Raw genomic sequence first — 19,615 nt, forward strand, 5'->3', positions numbered from 1 at the left:
ACGAGACCATGGACAGACATGCCAGCAAGGGAGTGGGATGGGGAAATGAAATGGATGGCCACTGGGAGATAAGGGTAGCCACTGAGGACTAGACGAGGAAAAAAAACTTCTTCACTCAGTGATGTGAACTCGAGGAACAGAAAGTTGTTGAGGCTGTTATGAAATGGGTTAATAAAATGATGATAAAATATATCTTTAAAAGGTATAGATTGTGCGGTTTAGTTAAGGTGGCACTTCACAAACATTTCACAAAATGTCTTTTCAGTGACTTTGAAAATGTCTACGAAGACTTCACAACTAGGTGTTAATTGGACTGATGTTGTGGAATCAAAATTGTCTTTAAAGCAACAGATGCCCAGGCTCAGAAACTAATTACTCTTTTGCCGGGTGGCAGCATCCAAGTCTGGTTGAAGTTTGCTGTTCTAAGAGCGGTCATGTTGTTTTGCAGAGAGGAAAATGCATGCTATCCTCTTTGGAGAGAGAGAGAGAAAGGGAGGGGGGGGGGGGGAGAGAGACAGTCACTTTACAGCAGGAGTTGTTGTTGGAAACTGCAAGTTTTGCAGGCCTGCTGTTTAACCCTATTTGAAGATGGGTTTTGAGCTCTGAGTTCAGCGAATTCTAAACACTTGTAGTCAATTACAAGAGGGTGTGGCCTGGTGAATGTTCCTCCTGAAATAGGGGAAAAAGAAGAACTCTGTGGTAACCTGGAAGAAGAGATTATCTTTTGAAAAACCTATGAGGGTTTTCTTCGGCAAGACACTGAAGTGGCTGATTGAAAGAGATCAGTTTGTGTGTGCGTGTGTCCAACGAACAACAAATATCTCTCTCTGAAACCCACAAAGACCTTCCTTTGCCCGGAGAAGAAAATAAATAATTAATTCTGTGCACAGTCTGCAAATTGCCTGATCCCTGTGAACTTGGAGAAATGAAAAGTGAATGATTGGACAATGAAACAAAGGACTTTCCTGAACACAACCACACATTACATACTGGTGCACTTAGAATTAGAAGGGGGTTAAGTTAATGGTAATATATTAAAGATCGATATTATTATGTATGAAGAAAATTAAAAACATTTTTGTTAAAGTAACCATTGTTTTGATGAATTGCTACTGGTTTTTGGAGTCCTCTGGGCTCATAACATGGTCAATTCATTAGGTCACTGAGTTCATTGTGCTAAAGGAGTCAAGGGAAATGGAGAGAAAGCAGAAACAGGGCATTGAGTCATATGATAACCAATAATTGTATAGAATAGTACAGCAGGCTCAAAGGGTCTCCTGTTCCTATTTGCCATGATTTTATGGTGCTGCATGCCAGGCTCTAAATGCAACTAAAATTTCCTTTCATCCCCCCAGCAAATAACCCCCTCAGCCCTGGTTACTGGGCACTTACAACATCTCCAGGCCTGTCTGCAAACCCACCGGTTTCCTCATCCTGACAGGCCAAAATGAAACAGGACAGTTTGGTCTTGTCGATCCAGTGCAAGCGTCCGATGATCTTCAGAGAAGCCAGAACCCACCAGGAGTAACAAACATCGGGCAGCTGGATTCAGTAAATACAACAATCTCGCATTAGCTTATAAACCCTGATGGCCAAAACCCAAAACTAGGGTACATTTACAAGATTCAACTTTAATATTCCTTCTCAAAAAACAGGCTCGACCTGTAACATTGCATTTCAGAGTCAGAGAGAACACAGAAACAGGCCTTTCAGACCATCACATACTAGCCCACAAGCATGGCCTGAATGTGGCAGATGGAGTGGACCACCCACCCCCTAATGGTTATCTGGGACTGAATTCACTGGAATTTAGAAAATGAGAGGGGATCTTATAGAAATACATCAAAGTATGAAATACAGTAGGACTGAGGTAGGTAAATTGTTCCCATCGGAGGGGGAGACCAGAACTAGGGGACATCGCCTTAAGATTCAGGTGAGTAGATTTAGGACAGAGGTGAGGAGGAACTGCTTTGCCCAGAGAGGGGGTGGGGAATCTGTTGAATTCACTGCCAATTGAAGCAGTGGAGGTGACCTCAGTAAATATATTTAAGACAAGGTTGGATAGATTTCTACATAGTAGGGGAATGAAGGGATATGGGGAAAAGGCAAGTTGATGGAGATGAGCCGATCATCAGATCAGTCATGGTCTCATTGAATGGTGGAGCAGACTGATTCCTGTTCCTGATTCTTATGTTCAACCAACCCACCCACCCGCCCAGTCAGACAAACCCTGCCCCAATTGTGGAAGAGTCTACTGTGGACACAATAATCTCAACAACTTCGGATGCCACAAAACCTGAATGAAATTGTCAACCTCCATCCCAAGGGATTGTGACAATGTCGGGATAATCCTCGACTATCGTTCAATGTGTCTAAGCAATAGAGAGCCCAGTTAAACCGTGACAAAAATCACTCCCCCACCTTCTCAAAGTTACACAAAGCCCTCATTATTTGCAAGGCATGGACTCCTCATGGATAACAAGCAGGTGCTGTTAAGGAACTCTCGTTTGTATGCAAGGTACCTCTCCTGAACAACACGATTATGCCCCATGTTGCAAAAACATTCGCAGACCTTAATTAGTTCGATACTTCAAAGGAGTTGATGCGAGCCAACTACTGGATGTGCTGTTGACGTGTATTGGGCGACCCCAGAATTTCCACCGAATATGTTGGGTTTGAGCGAAAACCTAGGTATAAGGCTAAGCACCACCCCAAATCTGGCACTTACTGCTGACCAGTGGACGCTGTTAAAAGCAAATCACAATACTTTAAATGATCGTTTAAAGGTTTACATTTATTTCTGATTTTTGAAACTAAACCACCACCAGCTCCTGTGACAGGCCCTTTCGAGCTGACGGCAGTTGGACCGGGTGGATGGGCCCTGTGGAGGAGCAATGAGACTTCATAAATAACTAACGGACATGCACGGAGTTGAGTCAGAAGCAGGAGGAGGATGGGGGCCGTGTTGAGACTTCACCGACAAAACACCTCACACGCCCTCCATCTCCTCAATGACCTCCGATTCCCCAAACTGGACCATCTCATCTTCATGAAGATCTGAAAGCACTTCGCTTCTTCCTGGACTAAAGACCCGACCAGTCACCCTCTACCATTACCCTCCCCCACCTGCCAGAATCTTTCCTCACCCTCAATAACAACTTATCCAACTCATCCCATTTCCTCCAAATCAAAGGAGTAGTCATGGATCCCCGCATGGGTCCCAGCTACGCCTGCGTGTCTGTGGGCTTTGTGGAGCAATCCATGCTGACTCAGGCAAAACAACCCCCCCAACTCTTCCTCCGCTATATCAATGGCTACAATGGGGTTGCTTCATGCACCCACAATGAGCTTGTCATCTTCATCCACTTTGCATCCAACTTCCATCCCAACCTCAAACTCACCTGCCCCATCTCCAATAACACTCTCCCCTTCCTGGATCTCTTTGTCTCCATCTCAGGAGACAAGCTTTCCACTGACATATACTACAAACCCTCCAACTCCCAGACTGCAATTCCTCACACCCTCCCCCTTCAATTTCTTCATCTCCGCAACATCTGTTCCCAAGATGAGGTCTTCCAGTCCAGATTTTCTAAATTGTCTGCCTTCTTTCACAAATGTGGCTTCCCCTTCACCACTGTTGACTCAGCCCTCACCCGCACCTCCTCCATTTCTCGCTCATCTGCCCTGGACCCCTCTGCCCCCACCTACCACCCCATCAGCCTCCGTATCCAACACATCATCTGCTGGAATTTCCAGCGCTTACTACAGGATCCCACCACCAAACATGAGCCTCCACAGGGATCGCTCCCTTCACAATTCCGTTGTGCACTCATCCCTCCCCACCACCTTCCCCTGTACCTGCAGGAGGTGCGACATGCACCCTCACCACAGTCTGGGGGCCCCAAATAGGCCTTTCAAGTGAAGCAACACTTCACCTGGACATCCAGAGGACTCATTTACTTCATCCGGGGCTCCCTTTGTGGCCTTCTCTACATCGGAGAGACCAGTCGCAGACTGGGAGATCACTTCACTCAGCAGCTTCGCTCACAACCGCAGAAACCTCCCAGTGGCCAACCATTTAGATTCTGGGTCACACTCCTGCGCTCACATCTGTCCATGGCCTGATGTACTGTCCCACCCTGACTACCCACAGATTGGAGGAACCACACCTTATTTTCCGTCTGGGCCCCTCCAGCCACATGGCATAAACATTGACTCCATTGCTTTCCAGTAAACCTGCTCACCTTTTCTTTCCTCTCCCCTATTTCCTGCCTTTCCAGTTCTTTCACCTACATGGCCCTGCTTTTCCACCCCCCTCCTCCCCCACTTCAGAGCTGCTGTCCTCTCCCTCCTTTCTCCACTTCTCATTCCTGCCACCCCCTTCCCCCTCCCACTCTTTTATTCTGACACTCAAGGCATTTTCTCACAATTTGGCAAAGGGCTCAAGCCTGTTTCTGTTTCTACCTTTGCTACATAAACAACACTGAGTTTCTCCAGCATTTTGTGTTTTTACTTCAACCGCAGTGTCCATAGAATGTTGCGTTTTACTTCGCCGACAAGATAAGAGTTTTAGACGCGGCCAGTTTGAAGATGGAATTTTCATGCTTCGTGGATCGTCCTATAAAATGGCCTATATGGCACGTATTGAATATACAGACATGAGCAAAGACCCATTTAAAAAATCACAGGGTGCAGCTAAATATCGAACACAGTGGGGAGCCAATTGTCACAAGTGGTTTCTGTTCCAATCACAAAATATATACAGGTTTAGTTCTTGAATGTTACGTACTTAAAAAAAAATTGAGATGGAAACTGGGGTTGACTGAAAACACAGATCCACGAATAGCAAATTAGCAAATAATGAAGATTGAATGCACGGAATCTGTGAAATAAATTCTAGCCAGCAATAATAGGAATTTATTTCACAGGTAGACCACCCCCCTACTGTCAGAAGGTTGTGGATCTGTGGAACTCACTACCACACAAAGCAGTGGAGGCCCAATCACTGGGAGTATTTAAACAGGAAATGGAGAAGTATCTCATTAGTGAGGGTATCAAGGGATATGGGGAAAAGGCTGGAAATTGGAACTATAGTGTAGAGTCACGGAAGAGACACGATGGGCCTAGTAGCCTGGTTCTGTTCCTTTATCTTGTGAATGTAGTCCTCATTCAGGTTGGTGAGACCACTGTGCAACAACAGACTCGTCCCTAGCTGGGGCAGTTTGTGTCTGACTGGGCAGGCGGGTAGGTCAGTTGGGTGGTGGTCCAATCCATCTGCCATGTGTTCTTCTATCTAGCCTAAAGAATTAATGAGCTTTTTGAAAAAGAACAATAAGTATTTTACTCCAGCCCAAGTCTGGGGCTCAAAATCTATGCTGATACACCAAGTGTAGTTCTGGCAGAAGCCGTCTGTTGAATCGGAAGACCTCAGCACAGCCCAGAGACTAAATGGTTCCACAGCAATCAGGATTTCCATGAGTCATGCAGCAACCATGGGGAGGCAAGATATAGTACCATTCAGATAAGGACCCTTCATCAACATTACATTTTCTACAACATGAGAGTGCTGGGCATTTTGAGCCGAGAGGGGGAGGGGATCTGCCCTGGGACAGTGCTAAGCGAGGGAGAGGGTCTCTCTGGAAATCACACTGAGCAGGGGAAGGAGTCTCTCTGTGGTCCAAGCCAAGCGGACGAGGGGGTCTCTCTGGGGTTACCATGCCGAGCAGGGGAGAGGGTCCTCGAGTCCATGCCGAGCGGAGGAGGGGGTCTCTCTGGGGTCACCATGCCAAGTAGGGGAGAGGGTCCTCTGGGGTCCATGCCGAGTGGGGAGGGGAATCCGCCTGGGGACCAAGCCGAGTGGGGAGGGGGTCTCTCTATGGTTCACGCTGAGCAGGGGAAGGGGTCTCTCCGGGGACCAAGTCGAGCGGGGAAGGGTCTCTTCATGGTCCATGCTGAGCAGGGGAGGGGGCCTCTCTGGGGACCACGTCGAGCAGGGGAAGGGGTCTCTCCATGGTTCATGCTGAGAAAGGGAAGGAGTCTCTCCAGGGCCACGCTGAGCGGGGAGGGGGTCTCTTCATGGTCCACACTGAGCAGGGGAGGGGGGTCTCTCCGGGGACCACGCCAAGCAGGGGAAGGGGAAGACAATCAGCCGAGGGGACTAGCCTGAGAGTGGGGAAGGCCTTGCGAGTGCTGGGGGGGGGGGGTTGCGGAGAGTGAGAACAGCAGCTATGCCTGCGGAGGCCGGTGCGAACAAAGGGAGAGGTGGTCCCATTGAGGAGCCGGGGCTGTCTGGGACTGTGAGTGGAGCAAAAGTCATGCCACATTCCTATCGGGAAGCTGCTGTTATTTTTTACTTCAATTCCAATCAGTTTTGCACATTATATTAATGTTATAGGTGCCATTGACACCATTTTCTGTTCAAGTTTTTGGTGTGGATCCACAATGGGGCAGGTGTTCAGACTTTTTGCAATTCCCCAGATAGTGTTCTCGTTCTCAACAGATATGATGAGAAACAATTCAATCAGTTCAACAAAAGCAGTGAGCAAGTCCAAATCAACAGAACAAGTTGGAAGCTAATTACAGTCTGCTGGAGGGACTTGCATCAGCAGGTCGAGAAGCATCAGTGGGAGAAGAATGGTTGATGATTTGGGATGGACTCTGCATCCCCACGGCACTCTCAGAATAGCCCCCTAGATCACCTCAGCCATGAAGGGTTCCAGCCTAGAACGTCAACCTTTCTTCCCCCACGGATGCTGCTAGACTAGGATGATCCTGGGAATGAAAGGGTTCTCGTATGAAGTGTTCGATGGTTCTTGGCCTGGACTCATTGGAATTTAGGAGAATTGGGGGGAGGGGATTTCATTGAAACATTTTGAATGTTGAAAGTCATGGACAGAGTCGATGTAGAAAGGTTATTTCCCACGGTGGGAGAGTCGAGGACAAGAGGGCACAACTTCAGGATTGAAGGGTATCCGCTTGGAACAGAGATGGGGAGGAATTTCTTCAGCCAGAGAGTGGTAAATCTGTGGAATTTGTTGCCACATGAGGTTGCGGTGGCCAAGTCATTGAGTGTATTTAAGGGAGAGATCGATCGGTTCCTGATTTGTCTGGACACCAAAGGCTATGGAGAGAAGGCTGGGCAATGGATCAGGTTATGATTAAATGGCATGCAGACTCGATGGGCTGAATGGACTATTTCTACTCCTATGCTCATGGTCCTTTTGAGTTCCTCCAGTCGAGTGTGCTTCACTACAGATTCCAGTCTCTGCAAAACTGTTCTGGACCCTTGCTGATGGATAGATACCTTCTCAGGCCTCCCGTTGAGGCCTCCGGATGGTAACTGCCGCTCACAAAGCCACCAGCCCAGTAGGTCAGCGTTAACATGGTGCAGCTGGCCCGCAATGGCGAGAAACCCTGTGCAGCAGTAGATCTAGAGAGGACAGCAGAGGCCGATCATTAACCAATTCACATCTCAGCAAAAATAGTTAAATAAACAGTAAAAACACAACGTTGGAGAAACTCAGCAGGTCAAACAATGATCTTCATGTACAAAGATAAAGATTATGTAACCAGTGTTTCTGGTAACTTGATGAAGGGCTGAAGCTCAAACTCAGTTTGACCTGCTGAGTTTCTCCAGCGTTGTGTTTTTTCTTCAACCACGGGGTCTGCAGACTTTCACATTTTACTTTTGAACAAGCAGAGATTCCATCCACACAAACACCACACCATCGACTCCTACCGACCGAGCTTGGCTGATCATCAATAATTCCCACGATCGCATGGGAACTGTAGACACTTCATCCAAGCACATGGTTTATCACAATTTGGAGACGACGGCCGGGCAGTTACAGATTGAAGCAGAAAATGTCGGATTGGGTGAAGGTCAGTGGGACTAAGGCAAATAAAAATGGTTCGGCACAGACAAGAAGGGGCCTGTTTCTGTGCCGGAGAGTTCTATGGCTCGAAGTGCCTTGAACTGGGACTGATCAGGATTGACTTTACCTTGAGCTGAAGCCTTCTCTCCACCCAGGCCAGCTGCCAACAGAACCCCTGCACAAGTGCCCTCTTCCCCCTTGCCCACACCCATCACCCCCCACACCACCCCATTCTTAACAAGGAGAAACACAAATTCTTCATCCACAGATACTGCCCTAACTGGACCATTAAATTTCAAATTCTCCTCCAATTTATTTTCCCATCGTGTTACATTAAGAGCTAATTTACAGTGATCAGTGAAGCCCCCAGCACATCTTCTGGATGTGGGAAGGGAACTCTCAGAGGAAACCCGACCGGTCACTGGGAGAACACGCAAGCTTTGAACAGTCAGTGCAAGGTCAGGATCGGACCTGGGTCACTCGAGCCTGAGGAAGCAGCACTTCCTGTTGCATCGCTGACTCTTTACGCATAACTCTGGAGTCTGCAGCTTACAGAATCTGTGGATGAAGAATTCACGTTTCAGCTCCGTCAGCCTCCATCAGAATAGGGGTGGTGGGTGATGGGCTTGTGTGAGAGGGAAGAGGAGTTCTGTTGGAAACTGGCCTGGGCTGAGAGAAGGCACCAGCTCACAAATGCAAAGTCAAACCCGACTGGTCCCAATTAACTAGACTTGACTTTATTGGTCAAGTCAATGAGTATAAAGTCAGAAACTCATGGAACATTACAGTACCCCACAGGCCTTTTGGCCCTTGATATAAACCTCTCCACAACAATCTAATCATTGCCCCCCTTACACCTCTAATCTTTTTTTTAAAATGGGCATTAAAAGAGAAAACAATTTCTGCCACTGTTTACAGCTTTTTTTTTTACAATCTCCAAATAAAATTTCAATCTTTCCAATTTAAAATCCACATTTAATGTGTGTGTATATATATATATATATTTACACATACATACACATATATTATATTTTTTTTAATAGAGATCATTTATAAATAATAATTGAAGTGCACATTTCCTTCATAGGTCATAAGGTTCTAAAGGGTTAGATTAACAAGTCTCAACCATGAGGCTGCATCTTGTATCAAGGTTTCATTTTGACTAGACTTGACAGACCAAACTAGATTTTAAGATTTTAACTATTCAGATAACCCAACCTGACATTCAGAAGTTAACAAAATGCACGATAGCATTCTGTGCTAGCTATAGGTATTCTGTGGTTAGTAAGGGATTACTTAAGGTGGTGTGTGAGTGGGAAGAAAAAGGTTGAGGACCACGGTGCTAGGGTGAAACATGCTTCCATCTCCCCATATTCAAGAAGGCTAAGAAGGGATAGGCCAGGAAACTACAGATCAATGAAGTGGTTGGGAAACTGTTGGAAATATTCTTCAGGATAGAATTTGTGTTGGATTGGGAAAGTCGGGAGGATTGAGGTGCCATAACACAGGATATCCCTTTCTCACAAACCTAACTGATTTTTTCAAGAGGTTACTAAGAAAATAGATGAAAGTAAGGTGGTAGACATGGTTTATGTGGACTTTTGACAAGATAACAAGTGGAAAGGTAGGTCAGGAAATTAGGGCACCTTGGGCCCAAGGTACTTCGTCACGGGTTTAAGGTGAGAGGAGAAACTATTTAAAGGAGATCGGAGTGAATTTCCCCCCCCCATACACCTCCCAGAGGAGGTGACAATCACAGTATTTAAGGTGGATTTGGACTTGTGTAGATAGGACACGAGCAGAGGGATACGGGATTCGTGTCGAAAGGCATCTGAGTGGGCGTGGATGAATTGGGCCAAAGGGCCTGTTTCTGTGCTGTACGACTCCAAGTGCAAAGGCAACACCTTCAGAAATGCTTCATACATGTCATTTTGATCAGACGTGTGAAATATGGTTGAAGATGATTAAATTTGCACCAGCCTGTGAAAAGGGATGGAATGCAAAGAATGTAGATGAGAGCTTGAAAACAGACAAATACTAGCTGGATTGCTCATACTTTAAAATCCTTGAGTCTGTCAACCATCTGTGAGACTTCTGAGTTAAAATGGTTCAGACCAGACTCCCTCCAAAGGTAAATTTTCGTCTTTTTCCCTCTAATACTGCCATGGCTGCTTCTGCTTGAATGCATTCCGGCCACCCTCGTGACACTGGGTCCAACATTTTTGAGAGGAATGCCACAGGTTGCCTTTGGCCTCCTCTTTTCTGAGCTAGCACTCCCAAAGCTATCCCTTTTTCCACATTTACAAACAAGTGGAAAGGCTGATTAATATCAGGCAAAGCCAGGACCGTTTTTTACAGGAAACTCATTTAACAGATAAAGAACATTTGAAACTCCAACGTGAATGGGTTGGGCAAGTTTTTTATTCTTCGTTTAATTCTAAGGCAAAAGGTGTGGCAATTTTGGTACATAAGAATCTACCATTTCAGTTACAGAATGAAGAGAAAAATGGTGGAAGATTATTAAAATTAAAGTGTACAATCTTTAATGAGGCATGGACTTTGCTTGATGTTTGTGCTCCTAATGTTGAAGATACAGCTTTTGTTGTGGATATGTCTTTATTACTTGGACAATCGAACTCTAATGTGATGATTGGGGGAGATTTGAAGGTGGTGTTGGAGCCTTTATTGGACAAGTACCCAAGAGTAATTAAGAAGTCTAAGATGGCAATCCAAGTGATTAATATGATGGCAGATTTGAATTTAATTGATATTGGGCGAAGAGTTAATCCTACAGAGAAAGATTTTTCTTTTTATTCCTCGCGACATAATTCTTTTTCTAGAATTGATTATTTTTTAATATCAGCACATTTGCAGGATAGGGTTACATCTGTGGAGTATAAGGCAAGATTGGTTTCGGATCATTCATTATTATTATTAGAATATTTGAGTTCACAAGATGTTCAGAAAGCTTCAAGATGGAGATTTAATACTATCCTATTGCAAAAACCAGAATTTATTAGTTTTTTAAAACAGCAAATTGAAATTTTTATTGGTATTAACTGTAATTCTGTTTCTCGTCATTTTGTTTTATGGGATGCAATGAAAGCATTTTTGCGAGGTCAAATTATCAGTTATGCCTCTAAAGTAAAGAAGGAGAGAATTAAAGAGATTGAAGACTTAGAGGAAAAGATAACTGCTACTGAAAAAGAATTTCAAAAACATGCTACTGAAACGCAAAAGAATCAGTTAACTAATTTAAAATTTAAATATAATGAATTACAAACATATCGGTTTGAATGTTTAATGAATCGAACTAAGCATAAGTTTTATGAATGGGGTGAGAAAGCTCATAAAGTTTTGTCATGGCAATTAAAAAAGGAACAATTATCTAGGATTATACCAGCAATTAGAAAGAAATCAGGTATTACTTTTAATCAAAAGGAGATTAATGAGGAATTTTGTAATTTATATAAACAATTGTATACTTCGGAACGTAAAGATGTAACTGGAGATGCAATAGATTCTTTCTTGGAAAATATTAACTTGCCACAATTGAATCAAGAAGATAGACAAGAGTTAGATAAACCTTTTACAGAAGATGAAATAGAAAGAGCAATAAGAGGCATGCCGAATGGAAAGGCACCTGGTGAAGATGGGTTTTCTATAGAGTTTTATAAAGTTTTTTATGCTGATGTATCTTCTATTTATAAGGATGTATTACAACAAACTTCAATACTTTTCAATTACCTGAGTCTTGTTCTAACGCAATAATTACGGTTATACCAAAAAAAGATAAAGACCCTTTACAGGTTTCTTCTTATAGACCAATTTCGTTGTTAAATGTAGATTATAAAATTGTAGCTAAAATTATGGCTAATAGATTAGCTCAATATCTGCCTAAAATCATACATGGTGATCAAACGGGATTTATAAAAAACAGGTACGCGTCAGATAATATTTTACGGTTAATAACCTTGATAAATAAATCTAAATTTCAGTTGAATTATCCAATAGTGGTTTCTTTGGATGCAGAAAATGCTTTTGATAGAGTGGAATGGAAGTTTCTGTTCAAAGTACTTGAGAAATTTTGTTTTGGTTCTTCATTTATTGGGTTGATAAAGGCTTTATATAATAGCCCGAAGGCTAGAATTGCTGTTAATTGCCAAATTTCAGAATCTTTTAGTTTGACAAGATCTACTAGACAAGGATGTCCGTTGTCACCTGCTTTATTTGCTATAGTTATTGAACCTTTAGCACAATTAATACGTCAAAATGAAAATGTTAAAGGTATGAGAGTTCTGAATGAGGAATATAAGATTAATTTATTTGCTGATGATGTTTTATTATATTTGGTGGATCCGGATATTTCTTTACCTGCAATTCAAGAATGTTTAGAAATTTATGGCCAATTATCTGGTTACAAAGTAAATTGAGCTAAAAGTGAAATTTCACCAATTTGTAAAGGTGATTATTCAGTATATAAAAATATTACAAATTTGAAGTGGAGTACACAAATTAAATATTTAGGAATTAATGTTAATACGGAATTTCAAGAATTATATTCAATTAATTATTTTCCTTTAATAAAAAGGATTAAATTAGATTTGATTAGGTGGAGGGATCTACCTTTGGGTTTACTAGGGAGGATTAATACCATAAAAATGAATATTTTTCCTAGAATACAATATTTGTTTCAATCAATTCCTTATTTTTTAAAAAAAAGTTTTTTTAAGGATTTATATAAAGCGATTAGAGAATTCTTATGGAAGGGAAAATTTCCGAGAGTAGCAATGAGAAAATTGATGTGGGATTTTCAATTTGGAGGTTTAAGATTACCGAATTTTCAGCATTATTATGAAGCAGCTCAATTCATATTTCTTAGTGCATTAATAATATGGACGACCCACCTAGTTGGGTAAAGATAGAAATGGCGGTTATTTTAGAAAAATTTCTTCATGAGTTTTTGTTTCGATGGAATAAAAATTTATTACGAACTTATGATGTGCCAATATTGAAACATTTATTGAATTTATGGACAAGTAAACTTTAAAAATTGGGACAAAAATATATATTCTGGAAGATTGCCATTATATAATAATCAACTTGTTCCTTTTACGGTCTCCAATGCCACTTTGAAACAATGGGAAAAGAAGGGAATAAAAAATTTATCTGATTGTTTTTCTGAGGGTTGTTTTTGTTCCTTTGACAAATTACAAAGGAAATATGATATTAGTGCAAATTCTATATTTGTATATTATCAATTAAGATCTTTTGTAAAACAGTTATGTGGTCGACATATGATTTTATTGCCTGAATCTAGTTTTGAAGAATATGTACTTTCAATACCAAAAAAGGGATATATATCTGATTTGTATTGTATTTTACAAGAAATTGATAGTAAAAAAGACTGGGATAAAGATAAGTTGAAATGGGAAAAAGATTTAGGACATAAAATAGCTGAAGAAGCTTGGATGGAAATTTGTCAGAATAGTATTCGGAAATTAATTAATGCTAGACTAGAAATGATTAATTATAATTTTATTCATCAGCTATATTTAACGCCGGAGAAATTAAAAAAATTTGGTTTTAGTAAGTTGGATTCTTGTTTTCGATGTGATCAGACGGCCAATACTTTTTTGCATACTGTTTGGCTTTGTGATCGATTGCAACAGTTTTGGAAAGGTATTCAATCTGTTTTTAACAGTTTATATAATATCCATCTTGTATTAGATCCCGATATATTTTTATTAGGGAACATGCAATCATTAATCGATTTAGGTTTAGAGGATTATCAGATTTCATTTATTTATTTAGCTTTAGTTGTGGCTAAGAAATGTATAGCACTTACTTGGAAAGATAGAACTATACTAACTTTAGATAAGTGGTATTTGGAAATGAAATTTTGTTTGACTATGGAAAGGATATCTTTTTCAATTCAGGATAAGATGTCTTTTTATAAGTTAAAGTGGACTCCGTTTGCTAATTATATGCATTTAAGTTTGATTTAAATACATGTTTAAGTGTGATATTTTAGTATTGACAATTTTTTTTGTTGTTGTTGTTAGAATTGTTTTAGGTTAAGTTTTATCTCTTTTTTTTGTAAGTGGGTATTTTTTTTTCATATAATATTGTCAATTTTATTAACTCTTCACTCTTTATTTTGGGTGGAGGGTTGGACTAATTTTAAGTTAGACTATTAATATTGTGTTACAATTAAAGGGGGGGGTTATTTTGTGTAGTTTTCTGATGTAATATTGTAATCATACCTTCTTAAATTTTTTTTTCTATTTTTCTTTAAATGTAATTCTTTATTGTATTCATGTTATAAAATTTTAAATAAAGTCTTAAAAAAAAAAGGCAAAGCCAGGACCGGAGCATTCTTCAAGCGATTAAATTCCTGCTGCTCCTCTAGGTTCCACTCCACATTTTCTTTTTCGCTTCCCAGTTATTTCATCTAAGGACTTTCTGTGCGTATCTATCTATCTATCCATAGTAGGCAATACCCGATTAATCCGAGGAACTTCTTTATCTCCTTCTGATTTTTAGGTAGCAGCAATTCGTTCAGGTCCGATTCTTTTTCCCTTGACTAATCAAATGTCCCAAATATCTTACTTCCTGTTCCATTAATTGCAATTTGTTCTTAGAAACTCTTAACCCTTTCTCTCCCAAGAAGTTTAGCAACTCAATGGAGGATTTATCAACTTCATTTTCCTTTGTTCCTGAAATCAACAGGTCATCTACATACTGTATTAACTGTGTTCCTGTAGTGCTTTGGTGTTCTTCTAATACTTGCTCTAAATAAAACATGTCCAAATAGATTGGAAGATTCTGTAAACCCTTGTGGGAGGACTGTCTATCGATACTGCTGTTTTCTTCCCGAGTGAAGTCCTCCCACTCGAATGCAAACAAGTCCCAACTATTCTCATCCAAGGGGCAACTCCACCTTTCAAATCTACAACACTAAACCACTCGTGTTCCAGGGGAATTCAATTCAATATGTTATAGGGGTTTGGGACTACTGGATGTCGTGTCTGAACAATCTTATTTCATTCTCGTAGATCCTGGACGAAGCGGAAAGTCCTATTCGTGTTCCGTACAGGGAGAACAGGGGTGTTATGAGGGGACATGCAACTTTCTAGCATTCCATCTTGCAGCAAATTTTCAATAACAGGCTGAAGGCCTCTTCGTCCTTCTACCGATATAGGATATTGTTTCACCTGAACTGACTGGAACCCCTCCTTGAGGGTTATTTTGAGTGGGGTTATTTGCAGTCCTCCCTCCCCTGTTTCCCTCTCCGGCCCAGACACAGTCTCCAATGTCCTGGATATCCTCTTCCCTCAATGGGTACAATTTCACCATTATACGTCCTTCCACTGGAGCGGTACAGACATCTCGTCTAATTTGCAGATCTTGTCCCATCAGATTCACCCCAGCTTGAGGAACCAGAATCAGGTCTTCAATTGCCTCCCTGTCTTGATACTTCACACAGACCCCCTTGATCAGAGGGGTCTTCATGACTCTCCCCCCCTACTCCCGATACCTTTAATTGTGAACTAGTGAATCTAACTCCTTCTGGTATAAAGTTTAATGATGATCTAGTGGCCTCTGTGTCCACCAGAAAAACGGCATCCTCTTTGTTGGGTCCCACCTGGAAGAAACCCCTGATCCCTTTAATCCTCCCCAAAAACCATCAGAAGGATCGCTTCCCTTTCCCTCTTTAATTCGGGACATTCCCGTTTGAAATGTCCCACTTTCCCACAATAGTAACCCCCTGCCTGCTGGGGTTCCCCAAAACTCAACTACAACAACATAATAAGGCATTGGTGAGGCCAAATTTGGAGTACTGTGTACAGTTTTGGTCACCAAATTATAGGAAAGATATAAAGAAAATAGAGAGAGTGCAGAGAAGGTTCACAAGAATGTTGACAGGATTTCAAGGTTTGAGTTACAGGGAAAGGTTGTGCAGACTGGGGCTTTTTTTTCTCTGGAGCGTAGAAGATTGAGAGGGGACTTGATAGAGGTGTTTAAGATTTTAAAAGGGACAGACAGAGTAAATGTGGATAGGCTTTTTCAATTAAGAGTGGGGGAGATTCAAACTAGAGGACATGGTTTAAGATTGAAGGGGGAAAATTATAAGGGGAACATGAGGGGAAATTTCTTTACGCAGAGGGTGGTGGGGATGTGGAATGAGCTTCCGGCAGACGTGGTCGAGGCGGGATCATTGGTTATATTTAAGGAAAGACTGGATCGTTACATGGATAGGAGGGGACTAGAGGGATTTGGACCGGGTGCTGGTCAGTGGGACTAGGAGGGTGGGGATTTGCTACGGCATGGACTAGTAGGGCCGAACTGAGACATTAAATAAAAGACTAGGGAGAGAAGGCTGGCCGTTGGGAGGGTACTTGGGATGATGAATTCATTAAAGAGTTCATTGGAAAGTGGCACCTGTGAGCACAAGAAAGAAAAGAGATAGGCTTGCAGGTTGCCAAACTAACGCTGTAAAACTGGCAGAAGGGGGGACAGTAAACCTATGGATGTCCTCCAGAAAGAATGTGCACATAGAAAGGAGCAGGACAGGAAAAATCAGGAAAGGAAAGTGGTTATCTTTCCTATAATTTGGTGACCAAAACTGTACACAGTACTCCAAACTTGGCCTCACCAATGCCTTGTACAATTTCATCATAACATCCCACTCTTGAATTCAATACTCCGATTTATGAAGACAAACATTCCAAATGCCTTCTTCACCACTCTATCTACCTGAGTATCAACTTTGGGGTCCCAATCCTGATAACCCTTTAGATACTTTATTTGCTGCCTCATTAAGTTAAGAAATCACATCTTTAACTGCAAACAAATTGGTATCTTGTGTGGCCCCTTAAGAGTATTCCTGGCTGTCTTTGTTCTCTGCTCTGTCGTATCCTGCACAGACTGGCTGCGCTATCTCTTCTTCTGGGTTTCCTGGGTTTTTATGCTGAGTTCTCTCTGTCCTCACTGAAAACAGCTTAATTTTTAAACAGTGCAAATGCAGACAAATGTGTTTTAACAAAAGCTTGTAGAATTTTCCACAGACTTTAAATCTTAACTTCTTTGTTACAGTGGCCGGATGATTTATCATGGCTCTGGTTCGAGCACTAATAGTATCTGAAAATACTTTGGGTATTGCTGGCTAGGGGTCTAGATACAGGCAGATGATATGCTAGGGTGTCCTTAGGGGATCCCCCAGGAGTACTCGGGGTCACTCACCTCTCCCTCCTCCATCAGCCTTAGGACTTCCATTTGACTACCTAGTCTTTGTTTAACCTCCTATGCAGGAGGTTTCTCCTGCCTACCCTTTGCTTTTTTCCTTTCCTGATTTTTCCTGTCTTGCTCCTTTCTATGTGCACATTCTTTCTGCAGGACATCCATAGGTTTACTGTCCCCCCTTCTGCCAGTTTTACAGCGTTAGTTTTGGCAACCTGCAAGTCTATCTCTTTTCTTTCTTGTGCTAACAGGCACCACTTTCCAATGAGCTCTTTAATGAATTCATCATCCCAAGTACCCTCCCAACGGCCAGCCTTCTCTCCCTAGTCTTTTATTTAATGTCTCAGAAACTTTTTGAATTATATTTTCAACCTCCAGATAGTTGTATCTACACAAATCCCCATTGTACCTCAGGATCCCAAAACCTGAGCTCCCCAAGCACACTCATACACACAAACACACTAACTGTCCCTGACCAGACAAGTTCCCTGAACTCTTAACTGAGCTCCCTGAGGTCTTATTCAACCACAGTCCTGGACTGCCGAGTTCCCTGAAATCTCCCCGGAGACATTCCTTGGTCTCCGACCCGACCCGACCCTTTTGCAGGTCTGTTTCTCTTTTTCTCATGTTTTTCCTGCCTGTCCGAGCTCTTCTGTCCTGCCTCCTCCAGCTCCGGGGCACAGGCCTCTACCCCTCCATCAGGCTCTCTCACCTGTTGGTGTTCCTCGGGAGGGATATTCCCAGGATCCTGGATCCTGGTGATCCTCCCCTCCCCTCTGACTGTCATACGGCGGGGGCAGATGCTTCAAAGGATCCCAGGGAGGTACGTCTTCCTCCTCATTTTTTCACAGTGACCTTAAACAATTCGGTCACTCGGATCCAACATGCTGCATAATCTGACTCCTCCGGGTCTGGAGGACTTCTTTCATTTACGAATAAATTTAATTTCTGACATATCCGATCTTCATCTGACCCCAGTTGGGGCCACCAAACCGAAGACCCCAGAATCGGAGTCTGAGGCCATTTGTAATAACAAAACTTTACCATAGTCTTTCCCTGGGTCCTTCCCCAACCCGTTTCCTAACATACGCCCCAACGGACTATCAGGCTGAATGTCAATGCTGGGACCTCCACTCTGGAGTCCCTTCTTCTTTTGGGTACTTTTATTACCCATATCCCTGTCAGATAATTCACTCCTGACAGAATGCTGGTCGCCTGAGTAATACTTAATAGTCAATTTTTCTTACCCGGGTCTCGTGCACGAGAGTTGCCCCGACCGAACCACTCCTCCTACCGGAGTCCCTTCTTCTGTTCCACACCCTCTACTGGAGCTTTCCTAGGTCCTGTTCTCCAGAGTCTCCTGTCTGAATAACACTCGCTCAAACCACTGACGGCAAGCAAGGAAATCGGAGACCACTGAAATCAGTGGGGTGCACCTTCTCGTTCTTTGATGGCCAGTCGCCAAGCGGTGGGAGTTGAGGATCCCGGACGAGTCCCCAAGCTTGTGAAATATAAAGTGTTCACAATCACTACTCTGGAGACAAAGTCTTGGAGAACAGGTTCAGCTTTATTTCGAGTCTGCAGAGTTGGGTGTCCCTGGTCTGGAAACACACCGGGGGTTCAGAATCATCACTCCTTTGTACAGTCCCGCGCTCAACATCATCCCACCTTCATTTACCTTCTTCCAATCAGAATCTCAATACATTACAACATTCTCCTTCTCCCTTCCATCAATACAGGTATCACTCAGTTCCTCCCTCTTCATACATTGCATGTTATGTTCATTAGTTCATTCCCTCCTTAGGGACATCTAAGTTAATATTCATGTCTCTATTAAGCAAGAGCAATACTAGCTATAGACTACCTTAGGTCACTGTACCAGCCTGAACCAGATTATCATCTGGAGAACCTCGATGGGCCAAGTTTCTTCAGCAAGATTCTGAAGTGGCTGGTTGTGGGTGTCCAGCGAACAACAAATCTGTCTCTGAAAACTGACAAGAACCTTCCTGAGTGGTAACCATTTACCTTTCAAGCACCAAAGCCTGGTGAATTTTATAAATGTTAAATTCTCTGCACAGTAGAAGAATTGCCTGGAACCAGTGAACTTGGAGGAATGAGAAGTGAGATTGGACTGTGAACCAAAGAACTTTTCTGAACTTACACACACATTACGTACACGTGTGCTTACAATTAGAAGGGGGTTAAGTTAGGTTAGTTAAGACAATAGAGATAAGTTAAAATGTGATTCTGTTTTCATGTTTAAAGATAATTAAAAGCAACTTTTGTTGAAGTAACCCTTTGTCTTGGTGAATATCTATTGCTGCTGGGTTTTGGGGTCCTCTGGGCTCGTAACAGTGTATCTAATGAACTTGGCTCAACAACTTTCTGAGGTAAAAGATATTCCACAACAACTCTGACTGAAACAATTTCTCCTCATCTCAGTCCTAAATGGCTTCCCTCTTACCCTATCACTGTGACCACTTGTTCTGGACTTCCCC

The 19,615-nt window shown here is 42.4% G+C and overlaps 1 protein-coding gene across 1 annotated transcript in view; it reads right to left on the reverse strand.

Annotated features, from left to right (window-relative positions):
• Positions 1–19,615, reverse strand: part of rabggtb (Rab geranylgeranyltransferase subunit beta) — a 37,271-nt gene that overhangs the window by 6,528 nt on the left and 11,128 nt on the right. Inside the window, exons 7-8 of the mRNA XM_069942395.1 lie at positions 7,304–7,429; positions 1,393–1,542 (exon numbers count right to left, since the gene is read on the reverse strand). Coding sequence (XP_069798496.1) covers positions 1,393–1,542; positions 7,304–7,429 — 276 coding nt within the window. The remainder of the gene's footprint in view (positions 1–1,392; positions 1,543–7,303; positions 7,430–19,615) is intronic.

This window comes from Narcine bancroftii, chromosome 5 (genome assembly GCF_036971445.1).
Source record: "Narcine bancroftii isolate sNarBan1 chromosome 5, sNarBan1.hap1, whole genome shotgun sequence".
Lineage (NCBI taxonomy): Eukaryota > Metazoa > Chordata > Chondrichthyes > Torpediniformes > Narcinidae > Narcine > Narcine bancroftii.